The 13,990-nt window shown below is 41.2% G+C and overlaps 1 protein-coding gene across 29 annotated transcripts in view; it reads right to left on the bottom strand.

Moving 5' to 3' along the window:
* The window catches only part of mef2aa (myocyte enhancer factor 2aa), a 156,258-nt gene that overhangs the window by 24,464 nt on the left and 117,804 nt on the right, over nucleotides 1-13,990 (bottom strand). For 17 of the 29 annotated variants that reach the window (XM_088641378.1, XM_088641383.1, XM_088641374.1 and 14 more), the window contains 3 exons: nucleotides 4,792-4,923; nucleotides 4,590-4,724; nucleotides 2,348-2,612 (listed from right to left, as the gene is read on the bottom strand). In XM_088641378.1, the coding sequence (XP_088497504.1) occupies nucleotides 2,348-2,612; nucleotides 4,590-4,724; nucleotides 4,792-4,923 (532 nt within the window). The remainder of the gene's footprint in view (nucleotides 1-2,347; nucleotides 2,613-4,589; nucleotides 4,725-4,791; nucleotides 4,924-13,990) is intronic. The other 12 variants (XM_088641394.1, XM_088641398.1, XM_088641396.1 and 9 more) reach the window with 5 other exon arrangements.

Raw genomic sequence — 13,990 nt, forward strand, 5'->3', positions numbered from 1 at the left:
AATTGAATGGACCAATTCAATATAGTACAGTATAGCTGCTCAAAAAATGTAAAATAATGTCTATACTTTAACATTAATGCAACATCTTATGTAACTGAACTGAACAGTTTTAATTGAAGATTAAATATATACTTAATTTAATATAAAAGAGACAGCAGTGTTATCTTTGCTGGAGATAATAAAAAGATATAAAGTGCAGCTCATTGAAAAGGCTCTGAAGACTGGTGTGCCTCTCAGGACTTGCTGTGGTTAAAGATGGGCTTAGGTGGGGTGACCACAGATCTGTTTTGCAGAAGCACAACCGAAGACAGCTTCACTGCTAGTTCCGCTGAGAACACCAGAATAGGCTCCTTCCTTCCCTTCCCAGCTCCCAGAGCGAAGAGCACAGAAACAGAAGTCACTGTGGTGGCAGTGTCTCAGTACACATGCTGAATGCAAGGACACATCAGCAGCTGAGTGTTTAAAGAAAGGTCTCATACAAATGACCTTGTCATCTGCACTCATTCAATCTCAGTACACAGAGGTAAACAGCCTTTGGATAAAACTAGTAAGTTAATTATGCTCATTAATTAAGATATCAGTTATTTATCTACATGCAGTAGGTGGTTCCTCACATTCTAATTTTCCTGGTGGGTTGAATGTATTGGGTGAGAACTTAAACATCAACAGTTCATCAACCCAAAAGAAGCCCTTTTATCCCTTTTATCCCCTTTTAACCTGCAAGCAAACAAATATTCAAAATCACCTTACATATAAGTGATATAAACTAATAAACAAAATAAGCACATTCATCCAAATTTAAAAAATCATGACATTCATTACTAAGTTTAATTAATTCTTATTTAATAAAGGAATCATACAGGATTTTGATTCTGAGAAGGGAACCCAGCAAAAAATCCGACACTTGGAATATCACACTTTGTAGGAGAAAACCCACAAAAAGTGGATGTTTTTTCTGCAGGTGTAATCAAATATTCACAATGGCTATTGACTCTAGGTGGTCAATATTCATGGATCCCCAGTCATCGGGAGTCTTAGACACTGCCTTTACGTCTTTAAACCAGCACTCTGCACTAGGTTTGGGTAATTACTATTTTTCAGCAAGGATGTGCATGCAGATGAAATTGGTAATAGGACAGTAGGGTTTGTGGTCTATACTCTGAAGGATAAACTTGTTGTGCCATTCCCCTTGAGGAAGAATGCCCACAGGCTGGGCCAGCCACAGGCACTTTGCTGGTTTGATGTGTAATTGTTGTTGAGTAACACTTTGTTGTGTAATTGCAGGTTTGTTTGTCTTTGTCTTCTATGGAAAGCAACACAATCTCTCCAGAGAGAGGGAGATTTCTGCTTTTTCTGGCTCCTTGCCTGAGCTGTTTCCTACTTCAAACGAAAGGGGAGCAAAGCAGCGAAAGGCGTGTCGCCTGTTTTGTGGTCTATGCCACCAAAGTGGGAAAAAGCCTAAGTTCTGTTTCTGAAAGAATGGGGCCCTATCATTCCACCTGGCCAGACGTTCAGGGGCCAAACTGCAGCCTCTCTGGCTGGGCTCCACGGAGGCTGTGAAAATCCACTTCACTCAGGAGAACCTGCCACTCTGTCACGGCCCGTCACACAGCCTTGCAAGAAAATCACCAGCCAACTGAACGTCGAAGAGATGTGGGACCTGCCCCCACTGCACTCTCCAAAAAAACCTGCAAACTGTCACAATCATTTCCAATGCACATCTGAATGTCCTCCAAAACTGGACTGCACATGATCAGCCAGAACTGGTCTGATCACTCGTCAGTGATGTGCCACTTCGACTTCCTCCACACTTGCCAGATTAAGGAAATATCACTAGCCTGTCCAGTTTGCTCACATTGTCACATTGTCAGTGCACGACCAATTAAACAGCAGATGGAGAAAATCCTCAACTGATCTGTTTTTCACGTTGAGGATAATAATAATGCCAGTTCAGGCCACATGATATTCTATTTGTGCATTAAGGACAAGAAAATAATTCATGTTCAAGATCCATTCAAGCCATGAACACTTTGCAAACAGGTGACAGAGTGCAGTCTGAATGTTCTCTTATTGATGTGACAATCTGTAAATCAGCTGAACAATTGACTGTATTTACTGAACTAAAGGCTAATTCTTTTTCTACATACCGTACATTCAGCTAAAAAAAATTAACATCATATCCTTAGCTGCTCTTTTTACCATTGACAGCTTAATAAATGGGTCATTTCCTAACAAAACGAAGAAGGATGCAAATCTTTGCAAATAAAAAAATCAGCCCTGAAAAGCTAGCTCACTTTGAAACTCAGACGTGATCCAACATGGCAGTCAACGGCACCTCAGGTCTAACCTTCTTGTTGCTGTGCAGCTGTGCTCTCCCACCCACCTGCGCTGCCGGTGCTCGACGGCCTCTGCGGGGCCCCGGGGGACACGACGCTCCTGTGCAGGGAGCCCTGGGGAGGCGACAGCATCCCGCCGTCGCTCAGCGATGCTGTGGCGGCAGCCAGGGCGGGGGTCCCGAGGGAGCCCCCGGGGTTGCTGTAGGAGAGGGTGTTGGGGTTCGTTACCGGCACCGCCACGTGCATCGAAAAGTTCTGCTGCGGCAAAGCAGTGGGCTATAAGGGGAACAAAGACAGAAACACACAGAGGATCAACGGCCTGAGCCCAGGAAAAGACCACAGCAAAGGAACAGCGAGGAGCAGTCGCTCCGACTGTAACCCTGACAGAGCATTCCCTTGGCAGAGGTGTGGGCATCGTGCTTTGTGCTGGCAAGTTTATTAATAAACCAACAAACAGCTGCAAAATGCCACTGTAAAGATCACAAGTGACCATCAAAAGAGCACTGCTCTTTGTACCCGCAGACGCTAATGACGTGGGCTTGAACCGTTGCATATGGAGGACTGTTAGATGGAATGCAAGTCGTAAAAAAGGCCGCATTCAAGTTATTTGTTAAGTACGCTACGAAGTGAAAAAATGAAAAGGAATGCTCTGTGCAAAACGTCAATCCGTGTCAATGAACAAAACCTCTTGGAAATGACTCTCTCGATGTGTCTACAAGGGGGGAGTAGTCATCTCTTTTTCAGACAAACAAAACTTCACATCCCATCTCTTCAGTCCATGTCCTCCACATGTCCACAAATAAATTCCTTTGTGAAGTATTCTATACTACCAGAATACTGTGGGAGGTATGGAGAATTGGACACTTTAATTAGAAACCAACCAAGCATTTCGCATGTGCAGGATATGTAAAGCACACGTACACATCACACAAGGGCACTTGGATAGATGCAAACATGACTTGAGAAGATCTTCTGATCCACAGTTGCGTATGCAGTGCTACCTATCCCAGGATTCAGTGCGTGCATCTGTGACAACAGCCAGAGGAGTCATTCCATTCTCAGCTCAGGGTGGTGAGGTGGTTAGTGACTTTATTAGTGAAGTTAATGGCATTAGGAGTGGTATTTTATCATTCAAAAGAAAAAAAAATCAGCAATATAATTTCAGCACTATATTTTAGTGCAGATTATTAATATCGCACACACCGCGATAAGATCACCATTGTCATAAATTTAAGCTTCACCCAGAAAGACTGTTCTGCTTATGACCTATTCACAACAAGCTCACTTCAGACATTTTGTAGAAAAAAAAAACATTAGCTGAATTATCACAGGTATTGTTGAGCTAATTTTACTCCCATTGCAAGAAGCCTATTATTCAGATGAGAGCTGAGGGACCGCCGTGGTGGGGAGGGGGGGGGGGGCAGTTGAGGTTTTCACCTCAAAGGATGTGTGAAAAACAAGAGAGAAAAAAACACGATTTTAATGAGCAAAGAGGTGAGGGCTGAGACAATACCCAGTCTAGCTCAGCTCGATGATAAATCTCCTAACTCGCACATGAGCCCGATCCTACTGTGTATGTCCCCAATAAAGATTTGATCTTGAAATCTGTGCAGGAAAAAAAATGCATTGAGGAAAGTTATAAAGCTTTCCATCTCCAGCAGTATCAGCTAATATTGGAGCCAGAAAAGGTGCCCTGCCCAGCCAATCTGGGAAGCTTTTCTCATATTAGTCAGGCTATTAAATTTCTATCATGTTACATTACGTAGTTGCAACATATTGCCTCCACAGGGAAAAAATCTGAGCAGGCCTGTCTCTTCCACTTTAACATACTGTACAAGCTATTGTCTTAGTATTCTCCACTTTTTTGGGGTTTAGATGCCAATTATTAGCAATTGGCTAGCTTTAAATACAAAACAACAGTCTCTATTTAGTTATCTCTCTCTTTGTGGTATCTGAAACAAGGGGCAATGTGTTGAAGGAGAGAAAAAACACAAACGCAGAGAGACCCACCGATGATGCTCAGAGTTTTCACTCTATCTCCACAATGTGATCTTATCATGATGTGACAAAATGTAAGGCGCGTGGAACAAAAAAAGTTAAGAAAATGTTGAACAGTCCATTGTTGCGTTGAAAATTGCTGGCAGAGGGTGGGGGTGAGGGTGAGGTGGGGGCAACGGAAAAAAATAGAAACCGAAAAAGGAAAAAAAAAATCCTTTTGCCACAAAGCCAAGCAAAAACATTGCATTTACTTACGATTTTATGATTTCTCATCATATTATCAAACTCCTCATTAATTTTTTTATATTTTTCTTCTGTGTGAGGGGTGAGCACATATGACGCGTCAGGGTCCGGGCTATCACAGCCTCTGTGTTCTTTCTTGTTAAGCGCCTGCAGTGAACATCAACATAAAAAAGGGAATCAACACAAAAGGGCAGAGAAGTGAAAAAATACTTACACCGCAGCGCTTGTAAATTAAATCACTCTCTTCGTTAAGCTTGCCGTATCGCTCGTCCATGGTGGGGCTGTGCCCGAAACAGTCATCGGGTTCGGGACTGGCACAGTCACTAAGGCCTTTGTTTCTTAATTTCTGAAATACAATCGGAGAATTCACACATACACACGGGGTAAAAAAAATGTTTGCTGTTTTTTTAGAACACAAAACCGGTTACAAACGAGAGGAGGCCAATCAGCCCATTTAGATCATTTTGGAGTTAGTAGCTAATTGATCCCAGGATCTCCTGCCGCTGTCTCTTGAGAGAAACCAGGGTATTGGCTTCAACAGCATGGCTGGAAAACCTGTTCCACACTCCTACGGCCATCTGCATAAAGAAGTACCTCCTGTTCTCAGTTTTAAATCCACTTCTTATTAGTTTGCACTTGCCTCTTCAGGTTCATTTTCCACTGTTTTATTTTTCCCGAAGAGGTCACCTAGCTTGGTTTTTCTATGACTTTGAGGATTTTAAATACTTGGTTTTAAAAACAATGTTTCAGGATCGTAGTGGAACTATAGGGGTACCGGGGGGCTGTCTACAGTAGGTGACTGAGGATTTCACCACAGGGTCTGCCCCCGAAAAAGAAAGTAATTTGGACCTTCTGGTACCCATGTTTATTTAATTGTTCATTTATCCAGTCTACTACATTTATCCAGTCACTACAAAAGCTGAAGTCCTCGCGGAGCTTTTCAAGATCTGTCTAGAGAAATTCAGTAATTCTGTCGGGAGAAATTCAGAAAACTTGATTTCATTTTGGCCTCTAATTGCAAAAAGAACAAGCTTGGGTAATAAGCACATGAAAACACAAACAAATCTAGTGGATTCAAAACTAAGGGGTTAGTCTCAGATGCATACATTTTTTTTCTCATCCTTGTGTGCGCTTTACTAACGCTGTGCCATGTATTTTGAAGTTGATCCCGAACCAGGATTCAAATTGAAATGACACTTTTGACCCTCTCATCTCTTCTGGGACACTTGGCACTGGAGAAACCAAACTTGATTTCTCCCTGCTGAATGTGTACGTGCACAATGCATATTTCATTATCTTTCAGTTATCATAAGCCACACAGCTGGATGGCTGAAGCCTAGGAGGGTCCCACAGAGCTGCATCTTCAGAATTTTCCAAGGTTAACACAGCATGTCTGCCAGTCGCAGGTCTTATGGATTCTCTGAATCAATAGAAGTAAGTGCCCTATTATGTCTGGCCAAAGTAGTACAGCCATGAATTTCAGGGGTTATTTCAGCCACACAGTTGTGCCCAGCTGTCTGTGATATATGTCAATATAAAATTAGCCTCTTTTTGTGCTGGTACATAGAGAATGTGGCAGTTTACAGTACAGAAGTATCTGGAAGGAAACCACAGACACATTTATACCACAAACACTTTTCCCCCCAATCTCACAATTTTATTAAAAGTCAGAATGATGTTGATGATATGCAACAAATGGTGACAGATGACTATATCAACTTAGGAAATGACTCGCAAAGAACAAAAATGAAAGCATACAAATGCATATAATGTCCATACAGTGGCTTGCTGTCCTAAAATGGAGGTGGACTCTCCGTGTTGGTTAATTCATAAGATAAACTCTTGGCATGGCACTGTCAGATTTTCCAGAATCACGAACAGAATGAACTTCTAAGGTTATTTTATTTTAAATGATTCTTTGTGTGTTCTGGTCTATCCACTAATCAACTGGATTTGTTTTTCACAATAGCACAAGGCTTACCAAATGACATCTTTGGGCAACCGGAGAGCCTTAATAAAAGTTTGAATTAATTCTACCTAGCGAATCGCCATATTCTTTGGCTGAATTGTCAAATCTAAAGCGACTGGAGCTGAGCTTGCTGCAGTCACACTTCCAGTGCTGAATGAGCTACTTCCTTGCAGAAGGGGAGGTGTGTTAGCATCTCTCCGACAGGCAAGGGGTAAGTCCCTGCTGCGTCAACTGCTTTCTGCTCCTCTCCGTCTCCACCTCCGACAGGAGCAGTGAACTCCTCTGCTGTCTTATCTAACCACTCAGGTTACCCACCTCCTACACCTCTCCCCAGCAGCCAGCTCTGAGGTTTTCCACTCACAAGCAGTCAGACCTAACCGTTGGATTTCATACTGACTGCAAAATCTGTACTAGTAATCTTATCATGCACTTCCTATGTGAGTGCAGTTATTCTTTAAGGTTCTGGTAAAGAGCAGAGTATGGTCAGTCACTGTCTGGCTTAAATAAGTCTCCTATTGCCGCAGACTGCGGTCCATCCACACTTATTCCATTATCCTGATTTCTTTGTGTTGCTCCATGGAATATGGCGCAACCCAATTAATGAAAAAAGAGAGTGTCGAATTAACAGTGTAGCCCAAGATACAGAGGTACTGCAATTCAGCAAGCTACAGACAAACTGTATCAATACTCTGCTTAACATGCAAAATCAAAGGGTTTTTCAAGAAAAAGGACTAATATTCATTTTTTATTGGTTTGCTTTAAAAGCAGAAGCCTGAGTGCTTCTAGACATGTCCCAACATGATTTTTGTCATCTTCTACAGGGCATTTGGTAGATTAGTTCTGAAAAGCGAGGAGGAGGCTGTTCATTTCATTTCAAGGACAACACAGGAGCTGACTCTAATCAGGCAGTTCACACTAATTGTGAACTCCTCAGAAAGCCAGAATCAGAAAATCCTGCAAATTCAAATTCCAGAACCTGAAGACCTTTTTTTCTATTTGTCTTTTCCTAAATTATTGTCTGTTTCTTTTTTCTGCCAGCGTTTTATTTTATTTTGTATTCCGCGAAAACGCCTTCCACGGTCATTTCCTGTTTACTGAAGGCAACCTTTGCTTTAGGTCCCATAAACCTCCTTGTTTACCATGCAGCTACATGCTCCCTGCGCCAGAGCTCTGCAGATTCGATCGGAACTACAAATTAAAGACCTAAACTGCTTATTATCTCAAATTGCTTGGTGTGGCCGTGCCTAGGCGAGTCTGTGTGTGACAGGCCGGCTGTGGGCAAGACAGTTCAGCTCCACAAGGCCCCCACTGCCCTGGCCTCAGAGGCCCTGCTACGCTGCCGGACTGCTGAAATCTACTAGACGCCCAGGCATCTGACTCTCAGAAAATGCACACACCCAGACTCACTTCCCAAACTCTTCTGTCACGTACGCCATCCATTATTAAACTGAAGTTTGCAAATAATGCAGAATGCTCATCCTCCTTTTCTGAAAAAGCTGTCAGCTCGTGCTAAAAGCTTACAGATAAGTAAGTGTAACTAGTATGTGCAAACTTATGTATTTCTTTAATTAGTATTGAGCAGTGGTGGGTTTATTCTGAAGCCCATGCATTACGTTCAAACAAGCATATAGAATGTAGACGTTAGCCCTCATTTCAAAGGCCATTATCTGTTTGCCTGAATGGGTGGTGTATTTATAAACACTGACACGATATTTAGAATTCTATATTAGGTATTCTGAGTATTAAGACTCGGTGCCCATTTACTACACTTGGGTTATCGATGAAGGCAAACCATACACTTTTAACGGAATGATAACATTTATACATTAGTGTGTTACATTCCAAGAAGAACTCACATCAAAAAGCATCACACAGGTTACATGTGCTTCAGAAGACAGGCTTTTAGTCCCATGTTTTCAATCCTTTAACTGGACTGATCAGTGCACTCCAGAGTGTCAGGCAGCCAACACATTTGTGTTGGACTTGACTGAATGAACCAATACAGGATACAAATCCTAAGAAGGCGGTGATGAAAAAGCATTTACACAAGGAGCACATGTGCGTATGTGCTTATTCAAATACTGTACTTCAACATACTGCCTGTATTCTCTTTCTAATTTCAAGAGCTATTTACACCTCGTGAAAGTCAGACTTTAAAAATACTTGCAAAATATCTATGCAACCATTTTATTTAATGTGCTATTTTTAATTGCTTGTAAAATTAACACACCTCAGACATTTGGTCAAAACGTTTCCAACAAAAATTTCAGAGGGATGTATCGCATGTTTCGGCCCCCGCACTTTAACGCTGTTAAACGGTTTCACTAGAGCTCTTATTCTAAAAGTGCACTCTGCAAGCGTATTGTTGTCAGAGGTCAGGGAAGAGGATGCTTCCATGTTACTCTTACATCACACTAGCATCAATCAAATTCTAATCAGCGAGGTACAAATATTAGCCAGTTTTATTTCCACTGTTTCAAGCTGCAGTGGATATCAAATGAAAACATTTTCTCAAATTCTCAGGTCCTGTGTTTACAAAACATTCGAACCTTCCAATTAGTCTTGCACTTATTAATAGTATCTTGAATTAAGCTGTACGCAATCTCATACTCAATCAATAGCTTGTGCCAAATGTTCTGCAGTATGACCATGGAAAAAGGCATAAATAACCGGATGTGCTCGTTGGCCAAAGGGATGCAGTGGCTGTTTTAAAAACACTGATTGTTCACTGTGTAAAGCCAAAAAAGCAGAGAGACAAACCTGCAGTACTGAAAGCTGCTTAAGAAACTAAAACGCATCAATTATTACGTCTACAAAACTCAGACATCCGTCTAAAAAATGGATTAGATCAAGAAAAACGATATCACTATTAAGAGGGACTTCTAAGTGTGCAAAGATCGTCTGTCTTGGACAGCCCAGTTGTAATTCCTTCTTAAATGACTTGGCACGCTTTGCGTATCCCACAGACACTGCCTGTGGCTCCCAGTAAATGGATCACTAAATCAGCACATGGCAGGACAGGTGTCCCTCTCTCAAGCACCTGTCAGCCCTTAATGCCCAGGCACAGCCAATCAGGAGCAGCCTCGTCGTGCCATGCCCATACAAGGTCCTGGAGTGTGGAGCACTGGTCAGCCGAACCGCCCCAGTGAGGTCTAGTCTTAAAGGTAAATTCAAAGGCTCTCGCTACCGTCCCCTGAAATACTCTGACCAAGCACCTTTGCTCCAGTATTTTGAGGGACATTCTGGAAGAGTGAAACAAATTCAGAAGACTTTTTGCAGCAATGTGTTCAGGAGCAATATGCTACAAACAGGTGACCAAGATACTTTTATCTGAAAATTGTTTCATCTGAAATGAATGAGACTTTGCTTCCCCCGAGACTATCTGACTGCAGAAAATAAGGCTCATGTCTACAGGGTTAAAGCAATATTTGAAATTTTAACCAGCAAGATGAATCAGGAACATGACTTCTGAAAAGCAAGTCCTGTATTGATGTATTTTTGTATTTGGATAGGTGCCTTCCTAAATAATGCTAAAAGTTTACAGATAAGTAAGTGTAACTAGGTCTGTGGTGCTTTAGAAAAGGAATACACTGTCTCAGGGATTGTTGCATGTGTGTCTAAGGCAATGAAGAGAAGCAGAGCCAGACTCTATGTTATTAATGGGGATTTGTCTGCTTCTCATTTAAATACCATTGCTGTCAGTCAGCGAGTGTATTTCAATAAGGCATCAAAAGCAGGCACTTACATCTCCAGAACAAGTCAGTCTATTTCATTTCAAGCCTCATCCCAGTTCAATTCTTCTATTTCCACCTTTAACCCCAGTAATATGTGCTTTTCCAAATCTATAAACCCAAATCTGTCTTACACAGTAAGAAATAGGAGATCAATATAAAAATAGCAGGTGTTAACCTCCAGCGGCAGATTTAATTTGTATAAAGAAAACAAGATTTCAGAGGACAAATCAGAAATGTATTATACTATGCAATTAAATTAAATCCCAAAAATATTATGAGCAATGCACAAAAAATAGAATAATGTGTTAGAAGACAAGATTTTATTTATATATACAAAACTGTCTGGAAGAATAAAATGAACAACTGTGCCACATATATTAAACTCCTGGTACACATTTGGGCTGTTAAATATTTCACATGAGCCTGACAGAGGAAGCGATTATGCTCTAGGATATACCCAGATATGTCAGAAGCAAGTTGTGCTGGGGGAGCAATAAAGACAGACCCCCCCCATCATGCAACATAGCCATAAAATATGAGATATCTCACCTATGTGAGATATACGATAAACAAGTCATATCACACTTATAGCAACAGACCAAATATGTTCCTTGTGTTCTACATATTGCCTTGTACACAACATATAAGACACTGACTCATTTTATTCTTCCAGGACTCTGACTATACAGAGAATTATGATGAGACCTAAGCAAAGCTTTTTTTGATTCACAGACATGCACAATTGACGAGGGGGAAGATTTCATAAGGTCTAAAGATTTCTGAAGATAAGAAAAGCAGCGTCAAAGGGAGGAATGGTGTTCTCTGCCTCCTTTCACGCACTCTTGTCTTCAATAGAAGTAACGATCACCTGCTCCTGTCAGAGACCCTTGCACATTTCTGCTCCTGGGACAGATATGGCTTTTCCAAGCTGAAGCTTTTTGTGCCTGTGAACACTTTGTCAACCCCTTCATTTATCACAATGTGCTGCAGACCTCAGCAGGCAGAATCTATGTCTCCCCACTAATGACTGGCTACAATTTCCATATGCTTTTCCTGAGACATACAATCTGTATCTGGTTGACAACCATTGCTGTTTTCAGCACAGCCAGCGTCTTGAGAGCTGAGATAGTTAGAAAGGCTGTCACTTTCACTGCTCTATCAAAATCACCCAGATCAGAAGTTTGCCCAGGACTGTATTCTTCCACGACACTGCAAAATATAAAAAAAAAACTTTCCAACTGCTACAGTAATTCAGGGTTAATACTGCATAAGAAGATATGTCCCAAACTACACACATGTGCAAACCAGAAACTTTTCCAGCTTTGCATAGTGTACACACTCTTCTCTGTTCTGCATAACGTTAACATCACTTCTCCGTATTCGAACTACTACTTTCGCTTATAAGGGGTTCGTTTTCACTTATTGGCAGTTTCCTATCTCCAGATACATTGCATCTTCTGGAAAACAGGACCTTGCAGCTCAAACTGCTGTCATCATGTCAGAGCACAGAGCCACATCAATCTGTAACCCGATAACAGCCCATGAAGCCAGCCAGCGCTATCCAGGCACTGTCACCTTATCACACTTGGCACTTCGAGGCACTGCATCACCAGAGTGGAAAACAGCAACGAGAAGGAGGGAGAGAAGGAAAAATCCAGGAAAGGAAGAAGAAGCAGGAACCAAAGAAAAGAAAATGAAAACTCCCACAATAAGAGCAAGAGGAATAACTGTACATGAGGGCTGTCACGGCCTAAATGTATTTGAGCGTTTGAGAGGGTAGTAACAAGTGGAACTTTGTAATCTGTTAACAAGGCCCAGGGAGGATTGTGGGAGCCTCCATTTTCTCACAGTTTTGAAGACGGGTATTGATAAGAGTTTGCTTTCAATGAAAAAAAAAACAACTGGGGTCAAGTCAGTTGGGATGTAAGTGTGTGTGAAATAGGAAGAAAGAGCTCCATTCTGGTCTGCAGACCGTGTCCTATATTAGAGCGTGCCTCAGCCTCTTGCCAACACTCAGTCTGCATCTTACTCCATGTTAACCATGACTCCCTTAGTCCAGGGATGCACTGGAACGCCGGAATGAGAATTGTTTCATTTAGTGACCATGGCACAAGTCTACAAAGTTACGAGGGGGCCTTAAAAACCCGACTGAAAATGATAGGTTTTACACAGAGTGAGGTGTGACTGTGTCTGTTTGTGCACTAAGGAAAAAGAGTTTGTCTGCAAACATGGCTTGACGCTGTGAGAAAAACAAGCCTCTTTTTACTCTTGAGCACGATCCAGATCTTTAATCCATTAAATCTATCCCTTTCCATCAGTATATTTCCATCCTGTGTAGAGGCAGAGTGGAAAAATACCAAGAACAAAAAACAACAACATTTATACCACATTACTACCTGGGAAATGAATTAATATGAAGAAAGCAATGACATTGAACTTGAAGAACCCTATAAGGGCATGTTCCATTTTGGAGCATATGCCACAAACTATTAAATGTAGTATACTAGCTTGGAGGAATGGTAAGGGCGTGGGCTTAAATTGTTCCAGCAAACCAGCTATAATACATGAGCATCATCTTTTCTATCTATATATATGGTTTAAATAACTTCTGTAAATCACTTTGGATTATAAAATCAGCCAAATACTTTGATAACAAAAGGGTGGAATGTTCAGACTGGGGTGATTGAATTAGTGGAATTCCTCAGGCATTTCTATTAGGACCACTGATCTTCTAAATTGATATCAATGACATAGAAATAAATAAACAGAAATATTGTGAAATAGGAACAAGTAATAGGTTTATTCCATCCTGAAAAGGGAAGAAAGGAAACACAAAGTTTTGGCCGTGGAGTGAAAGTTTTTGTAAACTACTGTATAGATGTTTGCAGATGTTATAAAAATTGGATGATTAGCAAATCCAGATTTCAGATAGAATTTAAGACTGGGCAAAAATGTGGTAGATGACATTTAATGCAGACAAGGGTTAAGGGAAAAAGTGTCTACATTACCATATCATTTTTGTCTTCTAGACATGTACAGAATGTTAAGTACAGTCTATGGGAGACCATGCTGAGAGAAACAAATGGATTTCAGAGGTCAAATGGAATTAAGTGTAAAAGCCAGCAGGCCCCAGAGTTCACAGACCAGATAGTCTACCTAACTATAACTAGCCATGGAGGTGTGGCCTGTTGCTCCACTGGAGCTCTAAAATAGAAGATTATCCATCTACAATTATTCTGCTTTTTAAGCAAGGAGCTCTTCAATAGATCACCTCATGCTCTGCTACAAAATGAAATCTTGTGCAATATATGCCAGGGACCTGTGCAATACATTTATATTTATATTTATATCTATGGTTACATCTATATTTATATTCATACGTGTGATATGATTTTCTGTGTACTGTTCTGTTCTAGTTTCCTCTTGTGTGTCCGGACTGTGAGTAACTCTTGTACTGTATTGTATGTATTGTACTATTATTATATAATTCGTTACACTGTGGCTGTGTTGTGTGTGTTAAGCTGCTGTTGCACTGCAATTTCCCTCACGGGATCAATAAAGTATCTATCTATCTATCTTTTCTCCGCAGATTTAAGAAGAGATTTTGCAAACTGCAGTCGAAGATTTTACCATACAGAGATCTAGACAGCTTTATCATTATGATAACATTGCTCCACGTCCACCCAGCCTGTCGGACTGAAAGTGAATGT

The sequence above is a fragment of the Lepisosteus platostomus genome, chromosome 7 (genome assembly GCF_059453375.1).
Source record: "Lepisosteus platostomus isolate fLepPlt1 chromosome 7, fLepPlt1.hap1, whole genome shotgun sequence".
NCBI lineage: Eukaryota > Metazoa > Chordata > Actinopteri > Semionotiformes > Lepisosteidae > Lepisosteus > Lepisosteus platostomus.